Source organism: Heteronotia binoei, chromosome 4 (assembly GCF_032191835.1).
Source record: "Heteronotia binoei isolate CCM8104 ecotype False Entrance Well chromosome 4, APGP_CSIRO_Hbin_v1, whole genome shotgun sequence".
NCBI lineage: Eukaryota > Metazoa > Chordata > Lepidosauria > Squamata > Gekkonidae > Heteronotia > Heteronotia binoei.
Window position 1 is genome coordinate 156,541,302 of NC_083226.1, and position 18,080 is coordinate 156,559,381.

The following is an 18,080-nucleotide window of genomic DNA, read 5'->3' on the forward strand; positions in this document are numbered from 1 at the left end:
ACTATGTGATTCCTTCAGCTGAAAGCTTTGTAGGAGGTTGCAAGGAAACAACTAAACCTTTCTCTTTATTTGTAAGCAAAAGAAAGGGACTGTGTCTGCATTAGGACAAGAGGAAAATAAATAATCCCTATTGTGTTTTGAAGATTGTTTCCTAGAGGCAACTGCACAATGCATCATTCGTAAAGTCTCCATTCCTGATAATCAACAATAAAACCTTGAAATGGTAGTCATACTGTAATGCTGCTAGTACAATGTCTTTCTCAATTGCTCTGATGGAAGGAATCTTCTTCCTTTTTTCAAAACAAAATGCATTCCTCTGCAAGCAGTTGGAAAAAAGTAATTGAACTGAACCCAATATCTTCGGGCCAGAAAAAGGGGTCATTTTCCTAACAAGCATATAAAGGCAAGTCACAGAGAAATGAAAAGCTTAAAATGTGTAGTTGCCAACCTCCAGGTTGGGCCTGGAGAGCTCCTAGAATTACAACTGATCTTCAGGCCAGATAGATCAGTTCCCCCAGAATAAGATGGCTGCTTTGGAGGGTGGCATTATGCCCCTCTGAGATCCTTCCCCTCCCCAAACCCCAACCCCACAGATCTCAAATCTGGAGCTGGCAACCCTCAAATCTGGAGCTGGCAACCCTATTAGAAAACACAGTAGTGTGTTATGTGTTCTTTTAACAAGTGCTTTTTGTTGATATTCATATATAAAATTGCACCAATTTTCACCAATTATTCTCTCAGGATTTAGGAAAGCCCCCCCCCCCCGCAAAAGGTACCAGTACTCAGTACCAGTGAATACCACCAGGGCTTTTTTTGTAGCAGGAACTTGTTTGCATATTAGGCCACACACACCCTGATGTAGCCAATCCTCCAAGAGCTTACAGGGATCCTCTTGCAGGACCTACTGTAAGCTTTTGGAGGATTGGCTACATCAGGGGTGCGTGGCCTAATATGCAAACAAGTTCCTGCTACAAAAAAAAAGTCCTGGGTATATTTATCAAGCATAGGTCTATGTTTATATAGGGGTTATGATGGAAAAGGCACAGGCACTGGTCAATACCAGGTGGACCACCCTGAGTGGGAAAATAATCAGTAGGTGACAGTCTGATGCACAGGAACATATAGGAGGAGATGGTCTTCAGATATGGGGCCCCTCTACTGTGTACATTACACTCTCATCTGGATGGATGCATACATGCATGGATGGGCAGACAGACAGATCTCAAGAAATGAGGACACCTGCTCCTTGAGTAATGCGTATTATTTTTAATTGACTGGGACCAGGAACTGAACATGTTTTCTCCAACAGAAGCTCAGAGAAGAGTAGGTATGACAGGGAAACGTACAGTTATATATTCCGGATATAAATAGTTGTTGCAAATTATTCATGCACACCTATTAATCATTCCCGAGGGAGACAGAGAATGTGAATATAAAGACAGCTTTTCCCGAGAAGGTAAAAAAAATGGCACTCCTGCATTACAGAATGATGCCAACCCCCAAAAAAGAATGATTGTGGAGGAAAATCCATATTTACACCAAACAAATATTTGCAGTTGCATACTTTTTAATATCAGGTTTTCTTCTTCCCCTAGACAAATCATTGATTGCACAGCCCATATTTGTTTTCAAGAAGAAAGACCGACCTTGCAAGGTATTGCACTGAAATTTCATTTTGCTGCTGCAAATATGTAGAAATTTAAAAATTAAGTTTTATAATGTATTTCACTAAGAATCAAGATCTCCTCTGAAATTGTTGGAAGTGTTCTTCAGTTTAGATTTGGGTGGACTATTGAACATATGAAGCTGCCTTATACTGAATTAGACCTTTGGTCCATCAAAGTCAGTATTGTCTTCTCAGACTGGCAGCGGCTCTCCAGGGTCTCAAGCTGAGGTTTTTCACACCTATTTGCCTGGACCCTTTTTTGGAGATGCCAGGGATTGAACCTGGGACCTTCTGCTTCCTAAGCAGATGCTCTACCACTGTGCCACCGTCCCTCCCCCTAACTAATCTAGACAGTATAAAAAGAGAAACTATATGGGAGAGAGTTTCCACTGACCTTAAGAACTGGGATGGTTTGATTATACTTGCAGAAGAGGGACATCCCAGCTTGTGTTCTGCTAAGAAAATGGAGGTGGCTTGAAATATGGGTGTTTTCCATTGTAGTTCCATAATCTGTGAGTGATATTCAACAACAGAGAATCCCTGAAAACAACTGCCTTCTAGAAACTTTCTATCTTTTACTAACCATTGCTTCTTTTTGTCCAGAGACCTGCAGAAGACTATGAATGCAAGACTGAAAATGGTAATCTTCTTTTAAAAATACCATATTGCTTATAAAGCCTGCAGTGCCATTTTATCTAGTGGCTGTGGATTCACCTATGATACCGTTCCTGAGCCCCTAAGCCACACAGGACTCACCCATCTGGATCAAGGATTGCCATGCAAGAAAAGATTCCTATGCAGTCTTCTCTCTGCCCTTGTCTCTGGACAAACCTGAGAGGGGTGTTGACTCTCTTTGGAAACAAGCTTTTGTTAACTTGTTCTAATTTGTGCTCGTCATTGACCATATTAGAATTGAACAAACGAACGTACCACCATTCTTTTTTTTTTTGAAGTCATATATTTATTATAGTAGGATTTTATCTATTTTATTTTAAAGTACAGCAAAATGTGTAAAACAGCAACGTGATTTATTTTAAAACGTTACGTAGCTGCCTTTCTACCTTGCGGAACTCACAATATAAATAAAACAGTGCTTATAAAAACACCTAAAGACCATAGTTTAAAATCTCCAATTAGGACTGCCAGTAATTAAAAACTAAATTGATCAATGTAGGGATGCCAGTTTCCAGGTAGATCTGGGGATCCCCTGGAATTACAGCTCATCTTCAGGTCAGCTCTCTAGGAGAAAATGGATGCTTTGGGGGAATGGACATTGTACCCCACTGAGTTCCCTGTTCTTCCCAGGCTCCACCTCCAGATTTCCAGGAGTTTACCAACCTGTAGTTGGCAGCACTACCCTCCCATCGTTGGCCAGGTGAGACCGGGCAACCCTATCATGCAATTCTAAATAAAATTGTCTTCAACTGCCTCTTGAAGATTGAAAGCGAAAGGGGCTAGGAACTCTCCCCTGGGGAAGTTGTTCCATAATTGTGGGGCTGCCACCGAAAAGGCCCTCTCTTGTGTGTCCACCAGATGAGCTTCTTTGATTGGTGGCACAGTCAAAAGGGCATGTTGTTGTTCAGTTGCACAGTCGATTCCGACTCTTTGTGACCCCATGGACAAAGTCACTCCAGGCCCTCCTGTCTTCCACCATCCTCTGAAGTCTGCTCAAATTCGTGTTTGTTACATCAGTAACGCTGTCCAGCCATCTCATCTTTTGCCGTCCCCTTCTTCTTTTGCCTTCTGTCTTTCCCAGCATCAGGATTTTCTCCAGTGAGTGCTCCCTTCTCATTTGGTGGCCAAAGTATTTGAGCTTCAGCTTCAGCATCTGACCTTCCATGGAACAGTCCAGGGCATACATCCAAGCAAATTTATAATAGATTAAACCCATGATTACTATCTGGTAATATTAACTAATAAGACAAAAGCCACATTTCTTGTTATTCTAAGGATTAATTAATACAGAATTGTCAGCGCCATTAAATATATTCCATCTTTGTATGACATTAGTTGTCAGGAAGGTAGCTCAACTTTCCAGTCTGTTTCCTTTCTACACCAACACAAGATCCTCCAAAAAGCAGCAATTCCCCTCTGCCCAGAACTCTCCAATGGACAAACCAATACAAGCTTTTTACAGGTGCAAGACTGACCATGCCATGAGGTTGTAACCACACCTAGTCTTGCAGTAATCTAGATTACAGTAATTTCCATCAATCACTAAAACAGTGGCCTAAAGCTTTGTACAAGCTGGACATCCCAGGACAACCTGTTTTTTTTGGGGGGGGGGAGAGGGATTCCTTGATTAGCCCTGACAGCTAGCAAAGCTTGTGTGGATTTTTAGTTCACTGTTGAAGCATTTTGTTTACCATCATTTGCATGTATTGCTGACATGAATCGATTGCGATGCATTATGACATGCTGTAATTTCCCCCCTTCTAGTTTTCTTGGATTGTTCCAGAAAAAGGACAAGAGCTGCCTCATTTTCTTTTCAAACATCTAGCTCCCCGTCTTACGAAGGTATGACTTCATACTTTTATTCCTTTGCACTGCTATGTGTCAGGATAAACTTCTTTCTGACCCAAGTGTGGCTAAGAGCCAAATTATACATTATGGTGGCTATGGGGCCCATGCTATTTCAGCACTTGAAAAGTATGGACGGGGGGAAGGGGTGTACAAAAATGCTTGGTACCTCCAAAGCGAGGACCCTAGCAACAATTTTTAAAATGGTGTCAGCGACCGTGGGCTGCCATCAGGGGTGGAATTCTAGCAGGAGCTCATTTGCATATTAGACCACACCTCCCTGATGTAGCCAATCCTCCAAGAGCTTACAAGGCTCTTTTTTGTAAGCTCTTGGAGGATTGGCTACATCAGGGAGGTGTGGCCTAATATGCAAAGGACTCCTGCTAGAATTCCACCCCTGGCTGCCATAATGTAAAGTTTGGCTCTTAGAAAAAAGGGCATTCACTGAACTCAGTAGGAATTAAACACCGAACTATTTGTTTTATTTTGATTAGGTTTTAATATTTTTAATATAATGTAAGCAACCAGTTCCTGGTAAGAGGCAAGGTTAAAATGTTTTAAAATAAACATATTCTTATTTATGTCAAAAAATTTAAGCATAACCCCAAGTGGATGATGCATCTCCATGTGGTAGTAATTGCAGATTAACAGATACCATGCTTTAGTATTTAGTTAACATCTGACATGTTTTGCCATAGAACAAGCAAACTGGTATCATTATATTTGCATCCTGGTATAATTACATTTATGAGCTCCGTGGCGCAGGGTGGTTAGCTGCAGTACTGCAGTCCTAAGCTCTGCCCACGACCTGAGTTCGATCTCTGAGGAAGCTGAGTTCAGGTAGCCAGCTCAAGGTTGACTCAGCCTTCTATCCTTCCGAGGTCAGAAAAATGAATACCCAGCTTGCTGGGGGGAAAGTGTAGATGACTGGGGAAGGCAGTGGCAAACCACCCTGTAAAAAGTCTACAAAGAAAACATATGTGATGTCACCTCAAGGGTCGGTAACCACTCGGTATTTGCACAGAGGACTACCTTTACCTTTTTTAAAATAATTATATTTGCCCTGACCTGGATGACCCATGCTAACCTGATCTCATCAGATCTCAGAAGCTAAACAGGATCATCCTTGGTTAGCACTTTGATGGAAGACTACTAAGAAAACCCAAGGTTGTTCTGCAGAGACAGGCCGTGGCAAACCACCTCTGAACATCTCTTGCCTTGAAAATCTGGTGGGATTGCCATAAATCAACTGTGACTTGACGACTTCCCACTCCCACATAATTATATTTACGAAATCTAAAAAATGTAAAGTACTCTTGGGAATAGAAGTTGCAACTTGCTTTTTTATTTTCAGAAACAGTACTCTCGCAAAAACGAATGAGATCATCTTCATTTACCATCCTGCCAACATTTCCACCATCTCCACCAGGTAAATTAAAAATCGAGTAAATACTGAATACTTAAATCAGCAAAGTGGTCCAGCACAGCAGTGTTCTTTGTTCTCGAGGGAAGAAGAAGAAGACTGCAGATTTATACCCCGCCTTTCTCTCTGAATCAGAGACTCAGAGCGGCTTAAAATCTCTTATATCTTCTCCCCCCACAACTGACACCCTATGAGGTGGGTGGGGCTGAGAGGGCTCTCACAGCAGCTGCCCTTTCAAGGACAACTCCTATGATAGCTATGGCTAACCCAAGGCCATTCTAACACGTGCAAGTGGAGGAGTGGGGAATCAAACCCAGTTCTCCCAGATAAGAGTCCGCCCACTTAACCACTACACCAAACTGGGAGTTTTGCCTCACTGGTAATTTTTTTTAAAGTCTTTCTTTTCCAAAAGGACTCAAGGCAGGTTAGAATGTACAAATAAATAGAAGAGAATGTAAAAATAATAAAAACCAACATATGCAGTAAACACACCATCAGGGCAAGCATACACCTTTCACCATCACCTAAGCCAGGCCTCTAGAAAACTGCAGAGCTGTAGAAAAGCCTCTTTTAAATTGCTCGTTTTCACGTTTCTAGAAGAAATACAGCATGGAACATCTCAGGAACACCGTTTTATGGGGTAACAGTGCTACAGAAGAAGTCCTAGCATGGGCAGAAAATGTCTTAATCTGCATATGAGTGGGGTAGTCCACAGACCTAGAAGAAATTGTCCTGTCCTTTTAATTGAGGCAATGAAGCTTTTCATGGGATGGAGGTAAATCATATCAATTGACATATAACATATATCATTAAGCTTCCATTAAAAGACAGGGCATTTTTTTCTCCAAGCCTGTTGGCAGCTCGTTCTACCAAGTTGACAGAAGGGACCTGGCTCCATTGAAAAGCATTTGCTTTGCATGTAGAAGACCTCAGGTTCAATCGCCAGCGTGTCCAGGAGGCAATGTGAAAGACCTTGGCCAAGGACCCTAGAGCACTGCTACCAGTCAAGCTTGGACAATGCTAACCTTTAGGGATGTACACTTGAATATATCTGGTCTGAATATATACTCCAAAAATACCTTACCATTTCTATTGTGTATTTGGGATTTTTCAGGATACTAATTAACCAGGTCCCCCAAAACCCACAATTATTCATGCATATATGAGAATATTTGGGGCTGCTCTGTTAGTTTTTTCCTGATGGTTTTCTTCAGATTTAGGGGATGCCTTAGCAACAGGGGGGAAGGGACACAGCCCTTCTACACAATGGGAACAGACCTTAGGGGGAACGTGAACTATCTTCCCAGTCATTATGATTGTCTGATCCCCCCATGGCTGTCTGAGCTTGGGTAAACAGGGCAAAAAGTATGCAGCTGGCCTCCATTTCATGGCCAGATTTTTTAAGAGTGCTGCTGCAGCTGCTCTGATCTCTGCCATGGAGTGCTGGTGGGAAGACCTTCTTACTCTGTGCCTGCCTGCTGGACATCTTCAGGACTGTTTTTCTAAATTGTTCATTCTAAAATATTATTTCAGTTTTTTTGTGTATGTTGTTTTCTTGCGTGTTATGGGGAAGAGCTCCCCCCATACTGGTTCTTTTATAATAATTTTCCTTGGTGTGGGGTTGTGTTTTGTTTTGTTTTGTTCTGTTCTGTTTTTGTTCTGTTCTCTGGAACTGTTTTAGAACTGGCTTTGTATTTTCTCTGTTTCTGACAAGGTTTTTAAATTTTAAATTGTTTGTGCTTTGAGGTGGGGTTCCAAGTTGTTATGTTGTTGTTGTTTTTAGAAAAAAGTATTCTTTCTTTCTTCTGGTTCCAGTTTTACTAGTTTTTCTTCTATAGTTGTTTTAAAGATCTTTCTGTGCTGTATTTGGGCAGTGCTTTGGTGGAGTTTGGGGTGTTCCTATTTGTTTTAAAAATGTGATGATTGCAGCAGGTTTAGAAGAAGATTTCTGCTAGGTTTTAATAGTTAACTGTAGATAAGGGCTTGGGTATCTTTTTTAAAAAATCACAAGGTTGGTTTAGCTTGGATTCTCTAGTTTGACATTGGTTCTGCTGGGATTCTCTGATTTGACATTGGCTCTGTTGAGGTTACAGATTCTGTTTGCCTGTGGAGGATTTTGCCCCCTCCCCCCCAATAAGAAACAATGCAGACAAGTAGGATGGCTGGGGGCACCTTGTTCAGGAGCCTATAGAATTGGACCCATTTGTCCAATTTGTTTGAAATTTAGGAGTGGATGGGCAGTACTAAATATCCTACTACTTTGGTGTTATTTGGTTGAAAACCAGCCACTCCAGTCTCTCCCCACCTTCAATTTTACCATAGGAAATAATGGAATGTGAATTAATGTGAATAATTCCAGAATCCAGGAGTTGCCTCTCTGGAATTTATGAGCCAGGAGAGGAAGTTTCAGCTGGTATTGTGAGATCTCTAAGGGCATCACACGTTAAGCTTAAAACAACTTTTCTTTAATATTCCCATAATGAGAATGTAAAACCTATGCTAGTGAGAAAGTATATCCTCCATGGACTTGTCTAATCCCTTTTTAATGCCAACTAAACTAGTGACCGTCACTAAATCCACTGGCAGAGAAATTACTTAATTAAAATGTATCAATACGATTTATTATATTAACAAGCTTAGCAGATCTAACATCTTTCTTAGCCCTTACAGCTATAAAATGGCTTGAATAATATTTGCTCTGAACAATATTTGAATAGTCATTGTGGATATCTTGCATCAAAATTCCACAAGATATGCCAAGGCATCTCATTGGCTACTGTGGGAAACAGGATTCTGGTTAGGGTTGCCAAGTCCAATTAAAGAAAAATCTGGGGACTTTGGGGGTGGAGCCAGGAGACTTTGGGGGTGGAGCCAGGAGACTTTGGGGGTGGAGCCAGGAACAAGGGTGTGACAAGCATAATTGAACTCCAAGGGAGTTCTGGCCATCACATTTAACAGGACAGCACACCTTTTTAAATGCCTTTCTTCCATAGGAAATAATTAAGGATAGGGGAACCATCTTTTAGGGCTCATAGAATTGGACCCTCTAGTCCAATTGTTTTGAAACCTGGGGGTATTTTGGGGAGAGGCACTAGATGCTATACTAAAAATCTGGTGCCTCTACCTCAAAAAATAGTTCCCCCAGAGTCCCCAATACCCATGGATCAATTCCTTATTATTCCCTATGGAAATCATTCTCTATAGGGAATAATAGAGTGCCCAGTAGACATTTCCCTCCCCCCCACGCTTTCTAAAGGGGGGGAGGGCCTCCAAACCAGGGAATCCCCTGCCCCCTCCCTCTCTCTCACACACAAATACTTACTAGATCTTCTTCCTGCAGAACTCTACTTGCTGTGAAAACGAAAGCAAAAGAAAGGGAGGGACCGTTCTCCATGGAAACTATTACTGACCCTTTCCAATGAAGCCCTTCCTGTTTCCTGCACAGCCTTAAAGGCACACATTTTACAAATGGATCAGGAGCTCTACAACTACATGATGCCTACACGCATGTTCTCTCCCCCCACCCGCGTCTGGATTTTTGGAGAGTGGGGAGGAGGCTGCAAATTCGGAGGTCCCCCACCAGGGTGGGGGGGTTGGGAAGCCTAATTTTGGTCCAGATGGACTTTGGTGTGGTCCAGTATAGCTGTTCCTATATCATAGGATGCTAGTTATTCTTCATATTCTTGCTCCAGACTTCAATCAAAAATTGTCAATGTGATTTAAAAATAGAGGGTTGTTTTGTTTTGTTTTTAAAAATTATTCTGCAGGATCTGAGAGTTGCTTCAGTGTACCGCATGAAGATATTTGATGAGCAAAATGTACTCTCAGGAAGGAACCTTTGCAAATGTTCTCAAGAGCCCTTACAGAAATTGTGCCATGCAAACTGAGGCACTGCATTTGTGGAGCTGATCTGGTGAAAGATATCACTTGTCCCATTGCCCTTTTCACAGCAAGGCCAAAAACAAAATTTCCCTCCTTCACTTCCTCTTGACTTTTTGTCAAGCTAGCAGAAAACTGATGATTTACTAGAAAACAAAGACATGTCTTGTCAGAGAAAAAGTAGCATACTTTGCTTTGGCAGCAGTCAAGACAACATTACATTCTCATTTATATGGTAGACATAAGAGAAGCCATGTTGAATCAGGCCAATGGCCCATCCAGTCCTACACTCTGTCACACAGTGGCCAAAGAACCCAGGCACCCTCAGGAGGTCCATCAGTGGGGCCATGACACTAGAAGCCCTCCCACTGTGCCCCCCTAAGTACCAAGAATGCAGAGCATCATTGTCACAGGCCAGGAGTTTCAACAATATGCTGTGACTGATAGCCACTGATGGACCTCTGCTCCATACATTTATCCAATTCCCTCTTGAAGCTGTCTATGTTTGCAGCTGCCACCACCTCCTGTGGCAGTGAATTCCATGTGTTAATCACCTTTTGGTTGAAAAAGTACTTCCTTTTATCCGTTCTAACCTGACTGCTCAGCAATTTAACCCGACTGCTCAGCAATTCTGCTCAGCAAGACAGGTGCAGAGATGGCTTTTTTACTTGTTTTGTAGACAGTTCCATAAGTTTTTAAAGAATACTTGTTGACCTATATACTTGCTTCTGTTGTACTGAAATAATATTTAAAAATTGTTTGAGTTGAATCTGTTCCAAGATCATGCTATGTCAATTTAAGATCTTCACCCTTAGAGCTGTGGAAGCAATTTGAAAGAGGAAATGCTCCATGTAGTCTCCATGCTTTCCCCACATTCACTCCCGTTAACAAATCTTGGTATTAGTTTTTCTAAAGGTAAAATTTGTTGAGCAGAAATGACACTAGTATAAAGTAAGTTGTGTGTGTGTGCACGTCCATGCAAACTGTGGAATGCAATTATCTTTCTTGAGGTAAAAACAAATGAGATGAGTGGCGATCTGTAATTGGATCTTTCCGGTGTGTTTGATTTAGTGATTTATGAATGGAAAGGCAAACTTATTTAGCCTATGGTTCCCAGCCTCCAGGTGGAGCCTGGAGTTCTCTAGGAATAGGAATCTGGTCCATTAGAGAAAATGGAAGCTTCGGGGGATAGATTCTATGATATCACATCTGTTCTGAGCTCTAGGGATGGGCACAAACTGGCTTGTGAACTAAAGTTCATGACGAATTTTGTCCAGTTTGTGAGCCAATGTTCATGAACATGAGAACTGCCAGCAACTTCCACAAATTTTGATGCATGAACAGAAGAAAACAGGGATTTAATGGCTCCAGGTCAATTAAACCCTCTGGTTCTACTCCAGAGCTAAACCAAAGAGCTAAAAACCAAAGGGTTTAATCCTCCAGCTCTACTCTCCCCTCAAGGGAGTGGGGAGCAGATCAAGAGTGTTTAAATGGCTCTGAGCCAGTAGAAATCTGGGAGTTAAATGCCTCATAGGCCAGCAGAAAGGAGGAGTGAAATGCCTTCAGGAGGCACTACCCCTATATTTAACCCTCTGTTTTTGCTCTCCCCTGCTTCAAAGCAGCAAGGAGCAAAATCGGAGGGTTAAATGGTTCCCAGCCACTTAAGCCCTCCCAGTCTGCTCCCCACCACTTCAAAGTTGCAGGGAGGAAGGTTTAAACAGCTTGGAGCCGTTTAAACCTCTCTTTCTACTCTCTGCTGCTTTCATGGGAAGCAGAAAACAGGGATTTAAGCTTTAAATGGCTCACAAATCTATAACAACATATTAGTTTGTGGTTCAGTTCATAGTTCAGCCATGAACTGAACCCCAAAAATGTGGTATGTGCCCATCTCTACTGAGCTCCCTCCCTTCTCCAAGCTCCAGCCTCCTCAGATTCCACTCCCAAGTCTGCAGGAATTTCCCAATGCAGAGTTGGCAACCCAACTGAGGACCATTCCATTTGCAGAAACAATTGGCTTATGTATGCCCTCTGCAGAAGTTCTGTTCCATTTGTACAGTGGAACAGTCTGTCCCCTCCCTCTTATATTTAGCCTCGCAAGCTGGAGTCCCTACTTCTGATTTCTGTTTGTTAGTACTGTAGTCTCTGTGAGCTCCTTTGTCCTGAAACAAGTTGCTTCCATCCCTAAACAGATTTTTTTTTAACGCACCCATCACTGCTGTCTGAATGTAACATTGTGAAGCTTACTGAGTACCTTATTCCTGATTTGCAAGCGAAGGTGAATATATCTTTATATCAGAAGTGATCCTGTTACTTGGTGTAGTGTAGTTTGGTGTAGTGATTAAGTGTGTGGATTCTTATCTGGAAGAACCGGGTTTGATTCCCCACTCCTCCACATACAGCTGCTGGAATGGCCTTGGGTTAGCCATAGTTATCTCAGGAGTTGTCCTTGAAACGGCAGCTGCTGTGAAAGCCCTCTCAGCTCCACCTACCTTACAGGGTGTCTGTTGTGAGGGGAGAAGATATAGGAGATTGTAAGCCGCTCTGAGTCTCTGATTCAGAGAGAAGGGCAGGGTATAAATCTGCAGTCTTCTTCTTTGGGTCTCCAGCACTGATTGTATAAACAGATTCCAGATTATACCTTTTATTCAATAATTTTGTGTTTAGGAGATATCAGTTCCGGCCATTGCAATGTAAGGAAGTTGCTGGAGGAGACGGTTTTATCCCCAAGCTGTGAAGAAATGCCCAGCATTGCATTGCCCAGTTCACACAAGAGAGCAACTGCGTGCATTGTGCTCTCAAGATGTGCAGCTGGCAAGCTCCCAGTTCTTCAGTGGTTGGGCTATACTGTACCTATTATACCTATTAATCCTATTCTTCAAGTAATTACTTGCACAAAACCTTGCCTGAGCAGAAATGCAAGTTGGGGAACAATACATTTAACTTTGTATAAGCTGCCAGCACGGTCTTTATAGTACATTTCCATTGTGTAAGGGCTCTAGCTTGCATATAAATCTTCCACTGGACCCATCCCATTGTTTTTAAAAACAAAGTTTTATTAGTCTTCAAAACGCAATTTTAATTCTGTTGCTGCAGACCTAGTACGGCTAAATTATATTTTTTTAAAAGTTTGCTAAGAGGAATTTCAGATTTAAACCTCAAAATGTTATGGTGTGTGTGGGGAGGGGAACCCTGGAAGATAGATTATAAAATTGATTTTACTGAATACGTTGGGTAACATTTGTTTTTGTAGTGAAAAAGAACAACATATTCATGACATCAGCATTATTGCACAAGGGCCCTGATGTGAATGCCACAGAAAAAGGTAAGCATATTTATCACAACAAAACACACACACACTCACAAACATACACACAGTGAAAAGCCCACCATGGGATAGGCAGGATATAAGAAGAAGAAGATGATTACGGTATATTGGATTTATATCCCGCCCTCCACTCCGAAGAGTCTCAGAGCGGCTCACAATCTCCTTTACCTTCCTCCCCCACAACAGACACCCTGTGAGGTGGGTGGGGCTGGAGAGGGCTCTCACAGCAGCTGTCCTTTTAAGGACAACTCTGCCAGAGCTATGGCTGACCCAAGGCCATGCTAGCAGGTGCAAGTGGAGGAGCGGGGAATCAAACCCAGTTCTCCCAGATAAGAGTCCGCACACTTAACCACTACACCAAACTGGCTCTCACTAAATAAATAGTGTGAAAAAAATTACAAACAAAGGGAAACAAAAAAGATTGAGAAATTCTTACCAGGCTATTCCAGTCATACGCTCTTTCTGTGATAGATGTCCATAGTTATAATAGCAGGAAGTTGATAATTCCTGCAAAATCAGGTTATATTTGATCTAACACTGGCTGCTTCTACACCATGACAGTTCTTTGTAAAAAGGCCCTTTATCCCTTAGCATGGCTATGCCCTTTTGCTATATCAAAGTAGAATGTGTCATCTTCTCATTCTTGATTGGTATGCAAGTATTTGCAGTACAGACAGAATAAAATTATTCCAAAACACTATCCTCAGAATTCTTCTCTACAAATTTCTGAGATAAATATTTTCAGGATATTTTGTGTTTTGAATTATCATTATCCAGGAACATATTCCAGTAGAGTCCAACACTTTATATTGTCTGACTGCTTGCATTCACTAGCACTCAAAATCGGGGGGGAGGGGGGAATTCTGATATAGCGCTCAAAGTTGGACAATATTTGATAGCCATCTTGTAATAACAGTTACTTACCAACAGACATGAAGTAGCAATCACTATTTTATAATATTGACAGCTTACCTGTGACAGCCATTGTGGTGTAGCGGTTAAGAGTGTCCAAGTAATATCTTGTAGCTCGCTGGGTGACCCTGGGACAGTCACATACTCTCAACCAAACCTAACTCACAAGATTGTTGTGAGGATAATATAGAGGTGAGGAGAATGATGTAAACCTCTTTGGGTCTCCACTGGGGAGAAAGGTGGGTATAAATGAATTAAACAAACATAAATAAATAACAGCAGCCAGTATTTAATCTGAAAGGATGTGCAATAGCAGGGATGAAGCAAGATTTGCAAATTGTAAAATGAAGTGACAATTTCAAAAATCTCAAAATTTTGTGCCCCCCCCCCACCAATCTCTACTGCACAGAATGTGAATTTGGAAGGCCCTAAGATGACTAAGATGTGAAAAATCCAGAAATCCAGTTGCCATCCATACTGTGATGAAGGGCTAGTTTTCGCTTGTCCCATAAAAACAAAAATGATGTTATGAAATACTAGTAAAAGAAGAATGTATAATAGTACTGAAATCACCTTCACTGTTTTGTTTTTCAAGGTTTTTCATCACCAACTATACAACGGGTTGTTTTAAGGCCTGCCGTTTTACAGCCTCCACAAACAACTTTGTGTCGAGAAGTAATGAATATAGGTGTTGAAAATGTTCTGGAGGATGAACATAAAGCAAACTCTGAGGTAAAATGAAGCGTAAATATGAACTATGAACTGTTTTTCCACATCATAAATGAAAATATTTTATGGAATAGGATTTTATACCCTCAATTAGTTATTGGTTTCTTGGATATCTGGTTGATAAAAAGAACATGTTGCTCTTGTAACACTTATGGAGCAGAGTGAATTTCTAACATATTTAAGCAAAAACTTGACGTACTTGCTAAAATATGCCTTCTATACAATTATAAAAGATTTCTTCCCTCCTCTTTGTTGGTCTTAAAGGTGCCATTGGACTCCAACTTTGTTCTGTTGCTTCAAACCAACATGGCTACCCACCTGGATATATAGTTATGTTAGGAATGACCTTAGATAGTAAAGATGTACATTTTAAAAAGTCACTTCACTTATTCTTGGCATATTTTCCTGGAAAGATGTTCTGTTGATCAGTTGTTCATACTATTAAATAAATATTTCTGAGGGCTTAATTAGACAAAATGTAGGGAAATAATTAGATTTCTCAGGCCTTGAATTCAGCAGGAGCTCACAGGAGCACAACTCCTGAACCTTTCTGAGAGTTCCACCTCCTCCTTCCCACCTTGTCCATTGAATAGTAGGCGCAGTTGCGTAGCAATCCTTGATAAGCTCCACCACCTATTTTTCTACAAAACGACCCCTGAGGGCCCCCCAAACTGGACTGGAGCCATGGCTTTCCTCCTATTTTTTTCCATGATACTCTTTCAGTCTCCAGGTGGGGCTTGGAGATCTCATGGAATTACAGCTGATCTCTAGACAAGAGATGAGTTCCCCTGGAGAAAATGGCTGCTTTGGAGGGTGGATTCTATGGCGTTATATTTTTTTTTATTTTATCAGATTTATATCCCACCCTCCCCTAATGGGCTGATTATACTCCATCAATACACCTCCCTACCCCAAACTTTACCCTCCACCCCCAAATCTTCAGAAACTTCCCTACCCAGAGTTGACAACCCTAGTTTCAGAGCATGTAGTAATTCAAGAGGACACCCTTCAAAACTACCATTTTCTCCAGGGGAACTGATTTCTGTCCTCCAGAGATTTTGGGACAACTTCAGGCCCCACCTGGAGGCTGGTAACTGAAACTGCAGCAGCCAGCAGCCCTATCAATTTTGGGAAGGGGCTGTAGCTGCTGTTTATAGGAGTTTTACAAGCTGGGACACCACAAATCTCTACTGGTTTGTCTAGTTTGACCTAGAGAGAGCTACCGGGACAGGAGTGGGTGGCCATTTTGTGTAGTCTGTGCCTGACATGCAGAAATGAAGCAGGAGACATTTTTCTCATCTTCTCATTTAACTGCCAGGGAAAACTTGAACTGCTATATTTCTGTGTCTCAAGCAGGGCTTTTTTTCCTGGAAAAAGAGGTGCTGGAATTCTCAAGAGGGAAATAAGGGTGAAACACACAAGTGTCCCTCATGAACTGTTAAACATTTTTTTGAGAATTACTAGTACCATTTCTAAGGTTGCCATCTTTTTCTATTAGACCTTCTGTGCCTTTAATATTTGCACAACCAGGAGAAATGCAAAAGTTGAAGCCTTTTTTTCCCCAGCATGCAGATACATTAGTGGGGAAAGCTTCACTGGCTGAATTTCTGTTGGAAATGTTAACTATTATAGCAAGAAAAGCTCCATCTGGAAAATAATTTTTTCTCTAGCCTGGTTTTCTTTTCCTTGAGAAAATCGTTCCATTAAAACATGAGGCTTCCTTGTGTGGATTACATTTTCATGTGAATGTGATGTTGCAACTTGCAAATAACTGTGGTTTACTTTTATACAGTACTCTGTTTTGGTGGTCAGAATACTGTAGTTTTGAAACAACAGTGATTTACATTTCTAGCAATTAGGTGTTTTTAGAGATAAAGAAAAATCCTGTTGATCTGATTAATTGTTTTTAGGTATCGGAAGAGACTTATTCCCTCAGAAGCTGCTCGGAAAACACATTTCTTTCTCTACCACTTCCAGGCCCTGAAACAATAGAGTAAGTTAACTGGAATCCATTGTCTTCATTTTTCTCTGAAAAAATAAAAGTTGGCCCAGTGTTTTAAAATGGGGACCCCCAACACTTTTGAATTCTGACACAGGGTGGTAGGCGCAACCAAAGATGGCTGCTGAGGGAGGTGGAGCCAATCACAAAATGATCTCATATACACACAGAGAGGAAATCCAATTGTAGGGGACAAGAGGAGTAATTTTTTTAAAAATACACTGGGAAAGAGGAAGAAGAGAATGAAACTGATACTCTGGTGCCAGCTGCTGTTGAAATGACATTATTTTGATCTGCTCAGCCAATCAGATTTCCAACGGTTGCTCAGAAGCACTGCTGGGCAAGAGACTCACCTGTCCATGCCTACTTTCTAAAAACCTGAAAGGTTTCCTATGGGTACCATAGTGCCTATGATACCAGGTTGGGGACTGTTGTTCTAGAATCTCCCCCTTTAAATGTCTTTATCTGGGGTTGGTAGTTGAGTATGGGGAGAAGATTTTTACAAGGGCAATAAGACGCACAGCATAAGTGAGAGGCTTACTCTTGAATATATTGAAGTTTAGATTGTAATAATGCTTCAACATCACTTTGAACCACCATTGTGGTTATTTCTTATTTATTTAGATATTTATACCCTACTTTTCCCCCTAGTGGATACCCACAGTGGCTTACAAGTTCTCTTGGGGTTTGAAAGGGGGAGTATGGTAATGACTAAATGCGCATTGGGGCCAAGAATCCCAGCTACAAATACAAGTTGATGGGTTATGAACTGGCAGAGACTGACCAAGAGAGAGATCTTGGGGTCATGGTAGATAACTCACTGAAAATGTCAAAGACAGTGTGCAATTGCAATAAAAAAGGCCAACGCCATGCTGGGAATTATTAGGAAGAGAATTGAAAACAAATCAGCCAGTATCATAATGCCCTGTATAAATCGATGTTGTGGTCTCATTTGGAATACTGTGTACAATTTTGGTCACTGCACCTCAAAAAGGATATTATAGCATTGGAAAAAGTCCAGAAAAGGGCAACTAGAATGATTAAAGATTTGGAACACTTGGGGCTCTTTAGCTTGGAGAAACGTCGACTGTGAGGTGACATGATAGAGGTTTACAAGATTATGCATGGGATGGAGAAAGCAGAGAAGTACTTTTCTCCCTTTCTCACAATACAAAACTCGTGGGCATTCAATGAAATTGCTGAGCAGTCGGGTTAGAAAGGATAAAAGGAAGTACTTCTTCACCCAAAGGGTGATTAACATGTGGAATTCGCTGCCACAGGAGGTGGTGGCAGCTACAAGCATAGCCAGCTTCAAGAAGGGATTGGATAAAAATATGGATAAATATATATACATATCCAACATGGCTTCTCTTATGTTCTTATGACTACTGCACTTGTATTCATGGAAACCATCGATCTCCAACTGTATATTTTGATTATTTATTTTGCAAAATCTTAAATGGATGCACTTTTTCCTTATTGTTTTATTTTAGCAACCAGATAGCTGAAACCAAAACGTCTTCAAGTGAAAAACAGCTTAACTTTGTGTTTGGAGAAAATATAGTAGAAAGAGTTTTGGTAAATATGTTTTCCATCTCATTTTGGAACAACCCCCCCCCCCTCCTAA

The 18,080-nt window shown here is 41.3% G+C and overlaps 1 protein-coding gene across 1 annotated transcript in view; it reads left to right on the top strand.

Moving 5' to 3' along the window:
- RANBP3L (RAN binding protein 3 like) overlaps positions 1-18,080 on the top strand; it is a 60,734-nt gene that overhangs the window by 19,680 nt on the left and 22,974 nt on the right. The window contains exons 2-9 of the mRNA XM_060236448.1: positions 1,596-1,654; positions 2,270-2,306; positions 4,106-4,183; positions 5,541-5,615; positions 12,739-12,810; positions 14,321-14,457; positions 16,365-16,447; positions 17,947-18,031. Of these exons, the coding sequence (XP_060092431.1) occupies positions 1,596-1,654; positions 2,270-2,306; positions 4,106-4,183; positions 5,541-5,615; positions 12,739-12,810; positions 14,321-14,457; positions 16,365-16,447; positions 17,947-18,031 (626 nt within the window). The remainder of the gene's footprint in view (positions 1-1,595; positions 1,655-2,269; positions 2,307-4,105; positions 4,184-5,540; positions 5,616-12,738; positions 12,811-14,320; positions 14,458-16,364; positions 16,448-17,946; positions 18,032-18,080) is intronic.